The 18,159-nt window shown below is 38.9% G+C and overlaps 1 protein-coding gene across 6 annotated transcripts in view; it reads left to right on the forward strand.

The window, feature by feature from the left end:
• Positions 1–420: 420 nt before the first annotated feature.
• mybpha (myosin binding protein Ha) overlaps positions 421–18,159 on the forward strand; it is a 34,963-nt gene continuing 17,224 nt past the window's right edge. For 2 of the 6 annotated variants that reach the window (XR_009826798.1, XM_062053862.1), the window contains exons 1-9: positions 421–730; positions 8,753–8,815; positions 10,170–10,235; positions 10,603–10,737; positions 11,052–11,219; positions 15,857–15,945; positions 16,033–16,228; positions 16,468–16,607; positions 17,337–17,496. Coding sequence is in view for 4 of the 6 variants with exons in the window: in XM_062053862.1 (XP_061909846.1) it covers positions 541–730; positions 8,753–8,815; positions 10,170–10,235; positions 10,603–10,737; positions 11,052–11,219; positions 15,857–15,945; positions 16,033–16,228; positions 16,468–16,607; positions 17,337–17,496 (1,207 nt within the window). In the remaining 2 variants the exon portion in view is untranslated. The remainder of the gene's footprint in view (positions 731–8,752; positions 8,816–10,169; positions 10,236–10,602; positions 10,738–11,051; positions 11,220–15,856; positions 15,946–16,032; positions 16,229–16,467; positions 16,608–17,336; positions 17,497–18,159) is intronic. The other 4 variants (XR_009826797.1, XM_062053860.1, XM_062053859.1 and 1 more) reach the window with 3 other exon arrangements.

Genomic DNA, 18,159 nt, shown 5'->3' on the forward strand with positions numbered 1-18,159 from the left:
GTTTGGGATGAATCTGATATCAGATACACACAGGGACCAATATTGCCAATACAAATACAATTTACTTGAACATTTCAATTTTTTTGATTTGTCTTTAATTTGATGACCATGTTTATAATCAGAATAAAACAGGACAATGTAAAAAAAAAATTCAAATAGCCTTATGTCAATTATTTCATGCAATTGTTCAAACAAAATGAAGTCAACACTGTATTGCAAAAAGTACTATTAGATACAGTGGACCCCCAAACTCTTTCAAACAATATAAAAACATCAACACATTTGATTTGTGAAAATAAACACGAGAACTGAAAAAAATGTCAATACCGCCACGCTGGTATCAACTTAATCTTGATAGAACATTTGGTATCGATACTATTGATATTTACATCGATCCTCCCGCCCGTCGTATCAATGCATCCAAGTGGGGAAGTGGGTGGAGTTGTTCCCCAGCCCACCAAACTCCATCATGTCCCCTTATAAATCACCAGCGAGCCTCCGGTCTCCTTTCATCCGGAGGACTGGCTGCCCCTCAACAACATGCCAGGCAAGCCCGCACCCATTAAGAAGTCCCCCGCCAAGATGGCAGCAGAAAAGGCAGCTGAGCCCGAGGCCGCTGCGGTGGAAGCTCCGTCCGCAGAAGCACCTGCTGAGACCACAGCCGCTGCCGAGCGCGGAGCAGCACCGCCCGCCACCTCTGTTGAGGACAGCCCGGAAGGAAGTGCTCGAGGTAAAGTGTAATAATAGTCATTGAATAATAGGAATAAACATCGTTTTGACAACACTTGAATTTATTCTGGTAGGAATTTGTCACCCTATAGCTGCTAATAGTTAGCACGATGTTGCCATTTTAAACAGTGTAACTCCGACAATTATTGGACACTGTAACCGACAAGCATGAACATATATGAGTTTGACTTTATAGCGAGTGTCATGTTCAACTATTTCAACATTCTTTCCCAATCTTCTCAAAGCGCATATATATGAAACTTTTTTTTTTTGTTTTTTTTTGTCCTGTCCAGCTTTTTAGGCAAATCATATAGTTGATGTAGACGCCCATATCGGCTGTACAGATTTACTTTACAAAAGAGAAGTGTTGGATACTTCTCTTGTTGCCTTATTTGTATTTGACTTTATTACATGTATTTATATTATCATTTGGTGCAGCCGGGGAGGGGATAGAAAGAGAAAAAAATGAAGACAGAAGTGGAAATTGTGGGTACAAGAGGGGGATAAAACAGAGAGACAAAAACAACAACAGCCAACACAACAATAACAACAACAACAACAATAGAGCAACATCAGCAAATACGATATGTACAAATATGATGGCAAAAGTGAGAGCAAAGAAGCAGTGAAATAAATAATAATACAGAAATGGCAATGAGCATTATTACACTACAAATGAAACTCGGATATACTTTCGCATACATTTGCATTTGAAAATATGGGAAACTTCCTGGGAAAATAATGGATTTTCAAAATACAGTAGTAGCCCAATTTACACGTCTGTGACAGACCTCTTAATGTAAAACACTATCTTAAATAAACATTGAAATGAATTTAAATCAAATTGATTGCTAGCCCCCCACCAAAAAACAAACAAACACAATTTTAACATCTATCATACGTTTTAAAAAGAATAATGAACTTTTGGATAATAAATACTGTATTGATACAATAATGTACTGTACTTCTAACAAGTGCAGAAGTTCTATGAAGTAATGTAGTAATAATAACAGCATTTACCTTGGAGAGCAGACTTCAAGAGCAGTGACGTGCAGTGAACTATACACCAGGTGAGGCATAGATACTTTTGGAGTTTTTTCTTCTTCTTTATTTTACTTAAATTCAAATGTGCAGCTCTAATCATTGTTGATTTAGGTTGCACATTAGAGTAACAGGAAAAAGAAGGGAGTTATTCGCTTTCATAAAAACGTTATCATAATTATATTATGAAATGATAAATGGGTCCAAAAAGTATTTGATAAAGTTGTTATTAAATACTTTTTGGTCCCATTTGCTTTTAACAAAATAAATCAAGTATTGTGAGTGTATCTTACCTTTCTTTATTTGTATCTGAAGCAGCAAAAGCTATCGTCCATAAAAACCTACTTTGTATGATCACATTCATTTTGTCTTAAAGTCCAGTTTAGAAAAAGTATTTCATCTTGGATACAGTATATAATCCTCCATATTGGCAGACACATTCATTTAATTCAATTTAAAGGCCTACTGAAATGATTTTTTTTTATTTAAAAGGGGATAGCAGATCCATTCTATGTGTCATACTTGATCATTTTGCGATATTGCCATATTTTTGCTGAAAGGATTTAGTATAGAACAACGACGATAAAAAAAAGCTATACCGGAAGTAGCGTGACGTCACAGAAAGAAGAATTCCTCACAATTCCCCGTTGTTTACAATGTAGCGAGAGAGATTCGGACCGAGAAAGCGACGATTACCCCATTAATTTGAGCGAGGATGAAAGATTCGTGGATGAGGAACGTTAGAGTGAAGAACTACAGAGGCAGTGCAGGGTGTATCTTTTTTCGCTCTGACCGTAACTTAGGTACAAGGTCTCATTGGATTCCCCACACTCCTTTTTCTATTGTGGATCACGGATTTGTATTTTAAACCACCTCGGATACTATATCCTCTTGAAAATGAGAGTCGAGAACGCGAAATGGACATTCACAGTGATTTTTATCTCCACGACAATACATCAGCGAAGCTCTTTAGCTACTGAGCTAACGTGATAGCATCTGGCTCAAATGCAGATAGAAACAAAATAAATAAATCCCTGACTGGAAGGATAGACAGAAAATCAACAATACTATTAAACCATGGACCTGTAACTACACGATTAATAATTCTCAGCCTGGCAAAGCTTAACAATGCTGTTGCTAACGACGCTGAAGCTAACTTAGCAACTTAGCAACCGGACCTCACAGAGCTATGATAAAAACATTAGCGCTCCACCTACACCAGCCAGCCCTCATCTGCTCATCAACACCCGTGCTCACCTGCGGTCCAGCGATCGACGGCGCGACGAAGGACTTCACCCGATCACAGATGTTTGCTATCCAAGTAAGTCCTCTTTGTTGTGTTGCTACAGCCAGCCGCTAATACACCGATCCCACCTACAACTTTCTTCTTTGCAATCTCCATTGTTCATTAAACAAATTGCAAAAGATTCACCAACACAGATGTCCAGAATACTGTGGAATTGTTCGATGAAAACAGAGCAGTTTGTATGGTGACACATTGGGTACGAATACTTTCGTTGCCGTCGTGACGTCACGCGCATACATCATCATAAATAGACGTTTTCAACCGGAAGTTTAGCGGGAAATTTAAAATTGCACTTTATAAGTTAACCCGGCCGTATTGGCATGTGTTGCAATGTTAAGATTTCATCATTGATATATAAACTATCAGACTGCGTGGTCGGTAGTAGATAGATAGATAGTACTTTATTGAGTTTCAGTAGGCCTTTAATTCTAAGCAATAAAACAATATTTTTGCATCTGACAAAAAACACTCAGAAACGCTGGCTTACTCTAATAAAAATGCCATGTTTGTTATAAATACAGTTTAAAAATTTTTTTTTTTAAAAAGGCTGGCTTCAGCTGGAGAGACGTGTCCGCACACGCTCAATACACTTTGTGTGTAGCTGTGGAGGCACCACCTGTGTCTGCCTCACTTCTTGTCTGCCTTATTTTGATCAGGAAACACGGAATTTCTGCGATTTTGACCATTAAAATTATGAAAGTATACAGGAACCACACACAAATCACATAGAAAGCATAGACCAAAAGAGTAATATTAAAAATGATTAGATTTTATTACTTCGTTTTTGAACATCTCATGGTTAAGCCTTTTACCTCCCTGGTGGCAAGGTGAGGCACTGCCTCACTTGCCTCCCCTTACAGCAGGGGTGTCAAACTCAAATACAGAGTGGGCCAAAATTTAAAACTGAACAAAGGTTGAAAAAATTAACCTTTTAATAGGGACCCAAACAAGTTTTGCATTGAATATTGAACAAGCAAGGCTTATATAACTTTATAGTGACATGCAAAATCCAGTTTCAAATAATAATTATAATAATAAAAAAATATCAATGGCATATCAAATACAATTCTAATACAAATTGAATGCCTCTTTTCTATGTGCAGCCTTCTGAGGTAAATATCAAAATAAACTTTTTCCACAGGCTAATAATACATTTGAAAATAAAATAATAATGAATGAATCAAACATTCAAGCCTTGAAGTAGCAAGAGAAAGTGCATGAATAAAATGTTAATTATTGCTCAGTTTGCTACACTGATTTGCTTTAACACTGAATATGGAACAAGCAATGAATGAATGAATTAAATAAGTTTATTTCGGTCATATAATCAACCATCAACCATTAACCATTTTGTGTGACCATTTTAACAGTACACATTTACACACAAAAACAAAAGAAAAGAAAAAGAATGACCGAAAAAGGAATAGGCTGAAGCCAAAGCTTATATTTGCCTATCCTATACCTTCACACTGATTTGCTTTAACATTGAATATGGAACAAGCAACGCTTATATAACTTAATAGTGCAAAATCAACTTTCAAAAAACAAACGAAAAAACATCAATGGCATATTAAATACAATTTAAATAAAACCTGTAATGCCTCTTTTCGATTTGCAGCCTTCTGAAGTAAATATCAACATGAACTTTTTCCACAGGCTAATAAATTTGAAGACAAAATAATGAATAAATCAACCATTCAGACCTTTTTACTGCTCAGTTTGCAACACTAATCTGATGTGCCCAAGCCAGATACCTGGCATCTTTTCTTCGATGCGAGTTTATTAATGTCGGGGCTCAGGCTTTGAGCTGAGGCCACCTTCATTATTGACAGAAAGTGTTCATCAGTCAGACGTATCCTGTGAGACGTTTTCGTCATCTTCATTGAGGAGAAAAGTTGCTCACATAGATATGTGCTGCCGAACATGGAGAGCAATTGAGCAGCTTGGGTGCGGAACTGAGGCATTGTGTTAGGGATGAATTGTGGAAAGTGTGCGGCGCCAACAGCATCATACTTTGACTTCAGCGTGTCATCACACTGGAGGTGGGCGGGGTTGGGGGTGGGGGGTTTGGTGGTATCGGGGGTGTATATTGTAGCGTCCGGGAAGAGTTAGTACTGCATAGGGTTCCGGGTATTTGTTCTGTTGTGTTTATGTTGTGTTAAGGTACAAATGTTCTCCCGAAATGTGTTTGTCATTCTTGTTTGGTGTGGGTTCACAGTGTGGCGAATATTTGTAACAGTATCAAAAAAATGTTTATATTTCCACCGTCAGTATGATCTGTATGGCTGTTGACTACGTATAAAAATGTCTTGCAGCCGTAAGTGTGTGTTTAAAAGCCGCATAAATTGAGTGACTGGGCCGACACGCTGTTTTTGGGGGATGAGCGAACGAGAGGACGTTAAAGGCATTGCCGCTGTTTTAATACCGGCGGGCCAGATCCAATGTTAATTTGATATTGCCTCAAGGGCCAAATGAAATTACTCTGCGGGCCTGATTTGGCCCGCGGGCCAGAGTTTGACACCCATGCCTTACAGCACGTTACTGTTCAAGAGTGTTCAAGAGGAGCATTTCCTTCCGACTGTTTCTCCGTCAAACACACCATCAGCAGCTTTTCCTTATTTTCATGGATGAATATCCGTCTTTTAGATATTATTATTGTACTCATTCTGCTTCAGTATGGTGCATAGTGCAGATGAGGGACGTATACCCTGTACTCGGGCTGGGCATTATACCGGTATTACAGTTATTACCGGTATATTCTAGAAAGAGATATATATTTGAGACAATATCGCCATACCGGGAGACCCGGCAGGCACCGTAGCCGTGTCCAGAGTCGCTACTCTGCAGTGCCGACACCGACCACCTGCCACATTCGCCTCCGCGCACAGCTGACGGTGTAATGATTCAACAGAACAGCTTTCAGAGCCGACAAACTGTCCTTGCTAACTGCTAAAGCTAACAAATAAAGTACAGCTGAGCTGAAACCTTGCTGACGTCACACGTCGCTTGGCAATAGACACTGCCTTTTAAAGGCACACACACACACACACACACACACACACACACACACACACACACACACACACACACACACACACACACACACACACACACACACACACACACACACGTACATGCTGCTCTCATAAACTTCTCTCAACTGCATATGACATATTTTTAAAGTTTTTTTTTTTTTTTTTAAGTAACGCATTAATTACTTGTTTTAGTTTATTTATTTATTTTATTTAATCAGGGTTCGTACGGGTGCTTAAAAACCTTGAAAATGTTTGGATTTTTAATGTTGTGTTTTCAAGGTTTGAAAAATGCTTGAATTTTGGGTGAAGTGCTTGGAAATGTTCATCATATTTCTCGGCAGTCTGACTCAATAGGCAAATTATAAAATGGAAAAAAATAAAATAAGTTTCCTTAAAAATTAAAGCTACACGCTTGATCTGTTGGCTTTGCACGAGCCGTATATATTGCTCTGTGTCGCCCCCAAAAGGACAGTGGTGCATCGGTCCATCATGCCGGGAAGTTGTCGTTTTGATGAACATCCATCCATTTTCTACCGCCTGTCCCTTTCGGAGTCGCAGGGGGTGCTGGAGTCTATCTCAGCTGTATTCGGGCATTGGATGGAAATTATTAGTCCATTATTGGACTTGTTTGTACTGTGAAGGTAATGTAATGTATAATTTGTAACCTTTTTCACACCTTAGAGCTGAGTTATTTTGAATGATTTTTTAGTTTTTACACAACATGGTTGTATGCATTTATTGCGCTATTATTGTCGTTGTCTACTTAACTTGTCTGGCTACCTCAGTGAAAGCAAAACGTTAACTTTTGTCTTTTTGTTAATTTGTTATCATAGCCACAGTTATAAGGCTAGATATGCTTAATGAAAGGTGACTGAGGTGTTGTGAAACAAACAAAATATTTTCCTTTAATTTATTATCCTTATATTAATGTGGAACAGTTTTGTTAATAAATGAGTGAAATTTAAATTTTGAGTGTGCGTGTATTTATATCACGTTATGCAGTTTACAAGCACAAATACGGTGTGAATCAATCCATGCTGTTCGATGTCATTTAGTGCTGTAAGTAAGAAAAAGAACAAGAAATTTGAAAAACAACACAAATGACAATGACATTGAATAGTCTACAGAAACACTGCTTCATTTTCTATGCCCCATTCAGTTAATGATAACTGCTGGTCCAATGTTAGGCTTAGGTTTTAGCAGGTTTTCCGTATTTTTCCTACAGACAGCATTTGGTGACCTCAAACAACAAGGCTATGGATTGATTCAAACTAGTTTTCTCCTTTTGAAGGGTAGTGGAGAAACTGGAAAATTGATCTTGAAAGTACTTAAAAAGTGCTTGAATTTGGCCATGGGAAAGGTGTATGAACCCTGTTTAATGAATATCATCTGCTTTTTCTTCGCAGCACTGTCCTTTAAACTCACTTTCTTCCTGCTTGGAAAACAAAGTTATGTCCACCTTGAGCTATAAGCTAATGCTAGCGAGTACGACCAGAGGTTTTGGGTGGATTTTACTGGGTTCACTGTGACATTTGCTATGCCAACTAATGACACGTATTCTTGTAACTAAATGTTTGGTTGTAATTTAAAGCATAACAATTAACCAAGCCAGTGACCACTCTTTTATTGAAACACTCTTAAGTTGAGGTACCACTGTATAGGGAAAAAAACAGGAATGGGAAGACGCTGGCAAAAAAGGGTAAAATATGTCAGTTTCTATGAGAAAACTGGAGAGTTGACAAGTATGCTTTGGAGTAGTCATTGCATAGCTTGTATAGCAATATATAGAGGGATTCAAAAACAATACGCTAAAATTATCACGCATTTATTCAGTTCTCAAGCATTGTAATAGACTGAATCAATGGTCATTTGATACAGGAGTTATCCAAGTTTTATTGTGTTACAATTTCACCTTTGTGTACATGTAATTCTTTCGGCGGCGTTCAATTGTAGTAAGACCATGTGTTTATTTACCCTCAAAATAGTGACTCCTCAACAGAAGGCGTTTTGTGCGCTTTAGTTTGCGAAAACCAATGCCATTGTCACGGGGCAGATTGCTTTTAGAACAGAATTTGGTAAATTTGGTAAAAACTTGTAAAGCATGAAATAAATACTCAAAGTTATGTACAACACGTGTTCAAGCTAGGTTTGCTATTGTTTTTCATTTTTGAAATATCGGGTGATAATTTTGGCGTATAATTTTTGAATCTTGATTAAATATTTACAGTGCACTTGAAATGACACAAAGTCATTATTGTCTAAATTGCTGGCAACACAAGTTGAGAACCAAGATTGTTGTGTCTAGCCAGCAGTCTTAAGTGTTGGTGGGACAAGGGAGCTGCAGTTTAATGAGGGGAAAAAACATTTACTGTGGAGCATGACCGCATATCAGTTGACAATAATTGCTGTACATTAAACATTTTCATTTCTACTAGTACTGTCCCTTGATAGAAACACAAAATTGCTTATGGTGCACTCACTTTTGTGAATATTTTTTTATCGTAATAGATAATTTGACAGGATAAAGTGTTATGTATATGGTTACAACAGTGAATTGTCTTCTCCATTGCAAAATGTCAGAATGTCAGTGTCCTAACCTGCTGCTCATTAATGTGCTTACCTGATGGATTTTGAATGCTAGCTGCTGAACCACCTGCTGAATGCGAGGCTGCGCCCACCGCCACAGATGCTGCTGCTGCTGACGGTAAACAAAGGGCTGCATCTCTACACCAGGGGGGTATTACAGAAAGAAAGTTACGTGAAAGCTTTTAGTATGTCAATCCTTAGACAAGCTAAATTCAGGGTTTTCCATTTTAGAAAGAGAGGTAAGTCAAATTCAGACTCAGTTACCATGGTAACCTACTCCGTTAACCTTTTGAGTCCAAGGTCAGTTAGATATAGTATCATCAAATAAGACTGCAAAGAAAAAAAAACCTGTTAGTCAAAAAAATGTCCTTGATTTTATCTTTTTAATATCATTGTTTTTGTTTCAACCAAGGTTTGTCCAAAGTGCGGCCCGTGGACCAGTTGCAACTCATAGCTAATTTTTTAATGACCCACCGCACGTTCAAAAAATACTATCATAAAAAAAAACAACATCCACGCATTTTCTCCCGCTTGTCACTCTTGGGGTGGGGGGGGGGTATGCTGGAGCTAAAAAGTGAAATTGAAGACCAAACAGGTGTAATGTAACAAGAAAACATTACAATGTTGACATTAATAACACAAAGCTGACAAGCAGGCTTTTTTTTTTATCCATATATTGTATTAGGGATGTAACGGTAAATGGTATAATGATAAACCGGGATAAAATTCCTGATGGTTAGTAATACCGTCTAACTTTTTAATTACCGAAAAAATGTAATTTATTAATGCATTTTAGGAAACACTGTTTAATTTTGGTCACAATAACCGTGATAAGTAATGTTCATACCGTGACATCCATATATTGTATTGGTTTATTTTTCAGTGTGAGGCCCTCAGTGGAGAACGTTTGGACACCCCTGGTTTGGATTAAAATAGCATTTAAAAATAGCAAAAACTAAATTGTAAATGTTTTTTTTCCCCATTATTGTAAATATAACTAAATTATGTGTTATATCCATCTGAGAACCAAAGCGTCCAAAAATGTCCTCTGTGGACAACAAAAGTTATTACTGAAATTATTACTAACATAACGTGAATTTCATATACACTGTGTGTATATATATATATATATATATATATATATATATATATATGTATATATATATATGTATATGTATATGTATATGTATGTATATATATATGTGTATATATATATATATATATATGTATATATATATATATATGTATGTATGTGTATATATATATATATATATATATATATATATATATATATATATATATATATATATATATATATATATATATATATAGACAACAATATATAGTTTGTTGAATATAATCCCAGATCACAAAATTCATGACAGTTGCTTTATTGACAATGCGTCACAAGGTCCTCAGTGCTGCCACTTTTGTCTGTGGCAATGCTAACTATCTGATTTTTCCCTCACCAGCTGCTCCAGCAGAAAGTGCTCCAGTTGAGGAGCCACCCAGAGTCCCAACACCTCCACCTCCTGCAGGTAACATGGCATGGATTTGTTGACTGCTTTGAGCTTTGTCCCGCTCTGAAAAATTGTCACCAGTTTTAAATGTCATACTATCCCACAGGATGATGAGCTTGTAACTAGTTTTTAATGAATGTATTGTATTTTATGATGCCAACAATATGTTTTGTTGGTCGCAGATTGACTTGTAGAGGCAGAGGACATTTATTATGATATTAAAGAGGTTTGAGGCAAGGGAATTATATACTGTTATATACCGCTAAAATCTTTCTATTGCCCTTTCATGTAATCCCTCAAAGTTTTCTACGGGAAAAAAATCTTCATGACTAAATGTAATGATACGTGTGGATCATTGTTAAGTCATTTAAATGCCTGCCTGTAGTTCCCACTAGTGCTCCACTGGAAGTGTCTGTAGAAGATGTTAATGACTCGAGCCTCACCATCAAGTGGAAGACGCCGGAGGCCATTGGACACTCTGACTTGGATGGATACACCATTGAGTATTGCAAGGATGGAAGTAAGCCTTCCGACACACTCTGTGCTGCACCTGTCCTTTGGGTGTCATAAGGTCAGATGACTCATAGCTGCACAAGGGCTGTGTACAGCAGGCAGTCATTTGCGGGCTAGCTCCTGGCACCACTTTTAGAAGTGATCACTTGTCCAGATGACAGCATGCTTCCTGACATTTCATCCGGTCTGCTGTGATCATCTCTATGTTGTTTTTAAACACTTGTCGACAGGCAATAAAACCAAAGCATACGCATGAGAGTAAGTGAATTGAAAATATGTTAATTAGTTGTTTAACACAACTCAACTTTGCTGTCCCTGCAGCAACAGACTGGTTAGTGGCAAACGAGGAGTTGACCCCAGCCAACCGCTACTGCATCAAAGACCTGACTGCAGGTGATATGCTACTGGTGCGTGTGGTGGCTGTAAACCTCAGCGGCCGCAGTGAACCTGGCGTGCTCACCCAGGCTGTACCAGTCCGCGAAGTTGTCGGTAGGTAGCAGCCAAAAATGCAGAGTGGACTGCTGTTGAGCTACATATTTAGAAAGCCTTGCATAGAAACAGTTAATATTATTAGAAACTCCCAATCGTGAATTTCCTCCTGTTGGGGGGCGGGGTTTGGTAGTAGCGGGGGTGTATAATGTAGCCCGAAAGAGTTAGGGCTGCATGGGATTCTGGGTATTTGTTCTGTTGTGTTACGGTGCGGATGTTTAACCAGAAATGAGTTTGTCATTCTTGTTTGGTGTGGGTTCACAGTGTGGCGCATATTTGTAACAGTGTTAAAGTTGTTTATACAGCCACTCTCAGTGTGACCTGTATGGCTGTTGACCAAGTATGTCTTGCAGTCACTTACGTGTGTGTACAGAAGCCAAATACAACATGTGACTGCGCTGGCACGCTGTTAGTACAGGTTGTAGAGGGCGCTAAAGGCAGTGCCATCACGGCACACCCTTAATATTGTTGTTTGGGTGAAAATCGGCAGACATTCGAGAGAATGGTTGACCTGAAAGCTGTCAAGCGCCATTCATATAAAACTCGCGGGCCGCACTAACATTACATTTTCATATTAAGGTGCGGGCCGCAAAATAACGGGCCGCATGTCTGAGACCCTTGGTTTAAATCCTTCTCATGTGCTCCTGGTTGCTAAATGTATGATGCCATGTGTTCAGATCAGGATGCTTTGCACCTCAAAACATCAGTGTAAGGTTCCTCACACACTACCTTTTGCATAACATGTGTTACGTTTTGCGTCCATTGACTATTAATACTAAGTGAACCTAGTTTTGGCACCATCTTGAACTTTTAGAGCCAGAAGTGACCCCACCGGTATTGCATTTAGCTTTTCTTTGGATGATACGCACTTTGTAAATTAATTAGGTCCTATGCAAAAACTAATACTGTTCTTTCCATTGTTGAACCACAGTAACATGCCAAACTATTGTTCCCGAATCTGGTTCACGAGGACCCAAACCGAGGAAAATACATCATGTCTCTTAATCTTTCACTACTATTTCCTCCTGACTCAAGACACTGACATATTTGTTTTAATTATTTTTCTTTTTCATGTCTAGTTTCTGAATATTTAAAACCGATATCATTATGCCATGTCATCATCTTGCAGCTGTGAATTGTTTAGTTTTTGAATATTGCTTGTAGAATACTTGTCACACACTGTATACAATTATAAACATTGCACACTAAACACAGCGTTTGACAGTGACATTGCTTTTATTTCCTTATACCTTATCAGCACTTAGTCCCAAAGCACTCAGATCAGTTTGACTGGTGCGTAAACGCGTCCCAGTTATCGACTCTGAAGGACAGCTTATTGTTGGAGCACATTTCCTGGTTGGGGTTCAAATATCTGCAAACAAACAGGAACATTTAGTTGAGCAATGCGGTCATGTCACTAGACCTGCCGCTCAACTGCAGCACTGCGAAACATGAGCCTAATTGATGGATTCTGGGTGGCTTGTGGGAGTTAAACTCAGCTATGTGTCAGTGCCGCTGTCCTCACCGCACACCCGTCTCCATACAAGTGTTAGTTAAAAAAAATTGTTATATGTACCTACACTGAAAGCTCCTGACTGAGACACTTTTATCCAGAGACGAGTGCAGATGATAGATGATTTGTGGAGCTATTAAGTAGCTGCTGGATGCTACGGCACACTAATATTAGGAAGTGAGTTGATTTGCAGGGATTAGTATTAGAGCCAAAAGTGGGGGTGGGCCTCATGGTTGTGGTTCCAGGAGCTGAATTCAAACCAGGAGGGGCATTACTCCAACACCCTGCCAAATTGGTTCAGGAATTGTGTGAGATGCAATTGAGACACGAGAAGGAAAGGGATGAACAGGATGTTGCTAGGTTATGAGGATAAGAGGAAGTTAGGAGTGAATGACCCCTCAATGGTGATGGTGGGGAATACCAGTGGTTTTATATATCTTGTGAGCTTAGAGAGCTTTTCACATATGTGCTGCTTCTGCAAAAACATGCAGGAGATGCTCTCCGCCTAAACCAAATTATTCAGCAATGCACAACCAAACCACAATCATATCAATGTCATCCATCTCATTTTAACCATATCAGAGATTCCGTTTTTAATTTAATTTGCATTGCAGCCGTTTGCCCAAGTGTCAACTTCCAATGGCACCCCTTGAATAAGTTGAAAGTGACGACAACTTCCTCGCGGTGCATTTAGAATGACAGCGGGGATCAAATGCCACTCTCATTGACTCTCATTTCCAAAACTATTTTGAGATCTGTCGCACATGGGGTCTTCTTCTTCTCTGCCTAGGTATTTTACTTTGCCTTTACTATTTCATAATCATCACCAATGAAGTTGTTAGTGGTAATTGTGTTTAAAGTAACGAAACGACTAACCTAAATGGTAAGTACATTAGTAACAAGGTATAATGTACAGTAGTTTTATACCAGAACAGCATTTAGCTACATTTCCTTAATCAATAAGGGCAAATAAGTGCAAGAAATTGTTCAATTTAATTTTTTAATAGTACATAAATTAAAACAAAATCTGCTGGTTACAACTAAGTAGTACACCTCATGTATCCTCCCTTGCTTCAAGACATGATTAATCAACAATGAATCAGACATACTGTACATCACCAACTTCTTGATCTCAGTTACTTCAATTAGTATGACCATCTCTATAGTATGTTTATTGTTGTGGTTGTAAGAAAAGTGCTCTGCATCATGTTGAGGGGTGTCTGATTTTTTGTTCTACTTATGTTGCTACATGAATGAAAACATTTTAACATCTCTCAATATGATAAAGTACAGTTTTACATCTCTGAAAACTGCAATTACCATATTTAGTAATTTGTTTAATTATACCACTGTCAGTTTTAATCGAAACTGACAGTGAAATATTTAGTTTCTTATTGTATCTATTTTTGTTTTGATAGTCTGTACTGAGATTGTGCAGAGATACCAAATGATGCAGTTATTGACAAAGTTTCACATCTCCTCTAAAATCTCAAGTGCCATAAATGATGTAATACTTGAACAATAAATCATTACCTACTGTATAATTAAAGGTCTACTGAAACCCACTACTACCGACCACGCAGTCTGATAGTTTATATATCAATGATGAAATCTTAACATTGCAACACATGCCAATACGGCCGGGTTAACTTATAAAGTGCAATTTTAAATTTCCCGCAAAACTTCCGGTTGAAAACGTCTATGTATGATGACGTATGCGCGTGACGTCAATCGTTGAAACGGAAGTATTCGGACACCATTGTATCCAATACAAAAAGCTCTGTTTTAATCGCAAAATTTCACAGTATTCTGGACATCTGTGTTGGTGAATCTTTTGCAATTTGTTTAATGAACAATGAAGACTGCAAAGAAGAAAGCTGTAGGTGTGATCGGTGTATTAGCGGCTGGCTGCAGCAACACAACCAGGAGGACTTTGACTTGGATAGCAGACGCGCTATCCGACGCTAGCCGCCGACCGCATCGATGATCGGGTGAAGTCCTTCGTCGCTCCGTCGATCGCTGGAACGCAGGTGAGCATGGGTGTTGATGAGCAGATGAGGGCTGGCTGGCGTAGGTGGATAGCTAAATGTTTTTAGCATAGCTCTGTGAGGTCCCGTAGCTAAGTTAGCTTCAATGGCGTCGTTAGCAACAGCATTGTTAATCTTCACCAGGCTGGAAAGCATTAATCGTGTAGTTACAGGTCCATGGTTTAATAGTATTGTTGATTTTCTGTCTATCCTTCCAGTCAGGGGTTTATTTCTTTTGTTTCTATCTGCGATTAAGCCCGATGCTATCACGTTAGCTCCGTAGCTAAAGTGCTTCGCCGATGTATTGTCGTGGAGATAAAAGTCACTGTAAATGTCCATTTCGCGTTCTCGACTCTCATTTTCAAGAGGATATAGTATCCTAAGTGGTTTAAAATACAAATCCGTGATCCACAATAAAAAAAGGAGAAAGTGTGGAATCCAATGAGCCCTTTTACCCAAGTTACGATCAGAGCGAAAAAAGATACGTCCTGCACTGCACTCTAGTCCTTCATTCTCACGTACCTCATCCACGAATCTTTCATCCTCGCTCAAATTAATGGGGTAATTGTCGCTTTCCTCGGTCCGAATCGCTCTCGCTGCTGGTGTAAACAACGGGGAAATGTGAGGAGCCTTTCAACCTGCGACGTCACGCTACTTCCAGTACAGACAGGCAAGGCTTTTTTTATCAGCGACCAAAAGTTGCGAACTTTATTGTCAATGTTCTCTACTAAATCCTTTCAGCAAAAATATGTCAATATCGCGAAATGATCAAGTATGACACATAAAATGGATCTGTTATCCCTGTTTAAATAAAAACAATTCATTTCAGTAGGCCTTTAAGTCATCACTTTTAAACAACTATAACTAACTTGGCAGGTCAATATTGGCATCTTCAGTCTTGAAGCCTTCTCCAGCAATGTAAATAGAACGTGTGAAACGCCCCCCAACCCCAAAAAAAACACACCCTGCAAATGTAGTGCCCACTGACACTCCTGTCACTCATGTGACAAGCAAAGGGTAGTAGATCAGATGGTAGCTGAACATTAAGACAGATGATTGATGAGGAGAAGATAAACTTGCTTGACTTTGTCTTGCAGCCCGCCCAAAGATCAAAATCCCTCGCAATCTTCGCACCTGTTTTGTGAAACAAGTTGGAGAACAAATAAATCTGGTCATCCCATTCCTCGTAAGTCCAAATGTTGTACTGCAAATAATTAACTAAGTTGACATGACATGTTTTCATTTATTTTTATCTGTACATGTAATGCTCCAGGGAAAGCCCAAACCTGTTGTGTCCTGGCTGAAGGACGGTCAGCCTTTGGATCCAAAGAGGGTAAACTTTAGGAATAGTGACAAGGACAGCATCCTATTTATCCGTGGTGCTCAGAGGGAGGACTCAGGCGTTTATGAGATGACTGTTAAGGTAGACAGCTTTGAAGACACCGCCACCATCACCCTTCAGATTGTTGGTGAGGCCCACGTTGTGTAACACACACAAACACAAATTTCACTGTGCTTGACTTGTTCCAAAAGTAACCAAAGCACTCGCTAACATACATTGCAATGTTGACAACAATGACCTTTGCTTGTATTTAATATGTGAACATACTTAACAGGTGTGTGGTGTTGCTTTAAAAATACTACGTTGTTGACATTTTTTGGAGACAAGCAATACAGTGCCTATCCAATGCCAATCATGTCTTCACAGAGTTGCCTTGTCCCCCTGCTGGTGTCAAGCTGGTGGACTGCTGGGGCTTCAACGCTGCACTGGAATGGACAGCTCCGAAGGACAATGGCAACACAGAGATCACTGGGTACATTGTCCAGAAGGCTGACATGAAAACTGGGGTATGAACTCATATGTGTTCGTTCTCCGAGCTAAACAGGTGTAGATGGTGTCATTGTAACAACTTCCTATTGTTACTTACTGTTGGACACATTATATAATGTCTGGAAACACTAAACTGTTTGAAGTTGAACATAATCTTACTAACTAACACATTAATTGACTAACAAGGTTGAAAACAATATAGTACATCTCACATTTGTGCTACTGTGAGATAATTGTTAAAGAAGCGTTATGGAGTAACTTCCTCTTGTGTCCCCCTGTATGTGAAAAGTATACTTTACTTTTTCGCCAGATGGGTAAATACATTAATACTTAGCATCTGCACTTTACTGGCTGTTTGATTTCTTTTGGAACAACTGGTTTCTGTCAAAACATGAACCCTACTGACTTTGAAGGATGTCGGCCCTAAAGTGACCGGTTAAGCTGAGGTCAAAAGTCACACACTTGTTACAAGTTCCCTGTCAAGCTTTACAATTTATAGGGATAAGTACACTATGTCAAAATACTAATTTTGAGTGACATTCAATCAAACTGCGGAGAATACTATGAGTATCTATTATGGGCAAGGCTTTTTTAAATTAGGGAGGAAATATATCACTGGAGGTAGTTGGGGTCAAATGTCTGACGCAACACAGCTGGCCTTTTATTGGTTTCAATCGTTTGATAGCTCATTGTAAGTGGCTCAAAAGAGTGATCTAATGAATAATGTACACTGTCTACTCTCCCAGGACTGGTTTACCGTGCTGGAACACTACCACAGGCTAACAGCAACCATCTCTGACCTCATCATGGGCAACTCGTATTCCTTCAGAGTGTTTTCTGTCAACAAAGTGGGTGTCAGTGAAAAGAGCGCTATAACCAAGGATGTAGCTACGATACAGAAGACAGGTAGGTACCCAGACCCTTTTGATTCCAGCAGGTACTACATATTAAATGTCCATGTAGTGAAGGGTTTCAATGAGTAGTTACTGCAGTGATCAGAATTAGAAATACGTATTAATCCCCAGGGTAAAAAACCCCAACTTGATTTAAGTCAATTTTAGATTGATATATTTAAAATTTTGCAATATTGATTCACAGGGCATGATTCCGCTCACCCAGCCACCTGTTAGTCTTGTGCATGAAGCAGCTGCAGTATCACAATATGCTTACGTTAGCTCCCAACAACAAGCCGTCCCAGGCAAAACAGAATGAACTTACTAGCATTACCATCCGGTTCTCTGCAGGCCATGATGACACAGTGATAGAGGCCCGCACTCGCCGACTTCAAGCTGCTCGTTTAGGTGCTTGAACCACACTGTTATGATCATACAATGTTAACGTCTGAATGAAACTGTTATTTTTATTTATTATGTTTAAAACTGAGAGCATTGTAAGATGACCGCTAATGTAGTGCAAACGCATTATGAAGAAAGGACGGCAGCCTAAATTCGGGAGGTACTTTTGTTCCTCTCCATCTCCCATACGTAACACTGTTGTCAAGTGCTCCAAAAAAACAACAGCACACTTCAGTCTTTCACAAAAAAATCGCTGTGCATTACATACAGTCTA

Source organism: Entelurus aequoreus, linkage group LG07 (assembly GCF_033978785.1).
Source record: "Entelurus aequoreus isolate RoL-2023_Sb linkage group LG07, RoL_Eaeq_v1.1, whole genome shotgun sequence".
NCBI lineage: Eukaryota > Metazoa > Chordata > Actinopteri > Syngnathiformes > Syngnathidae > Entelurus > Entelurus aequoreus.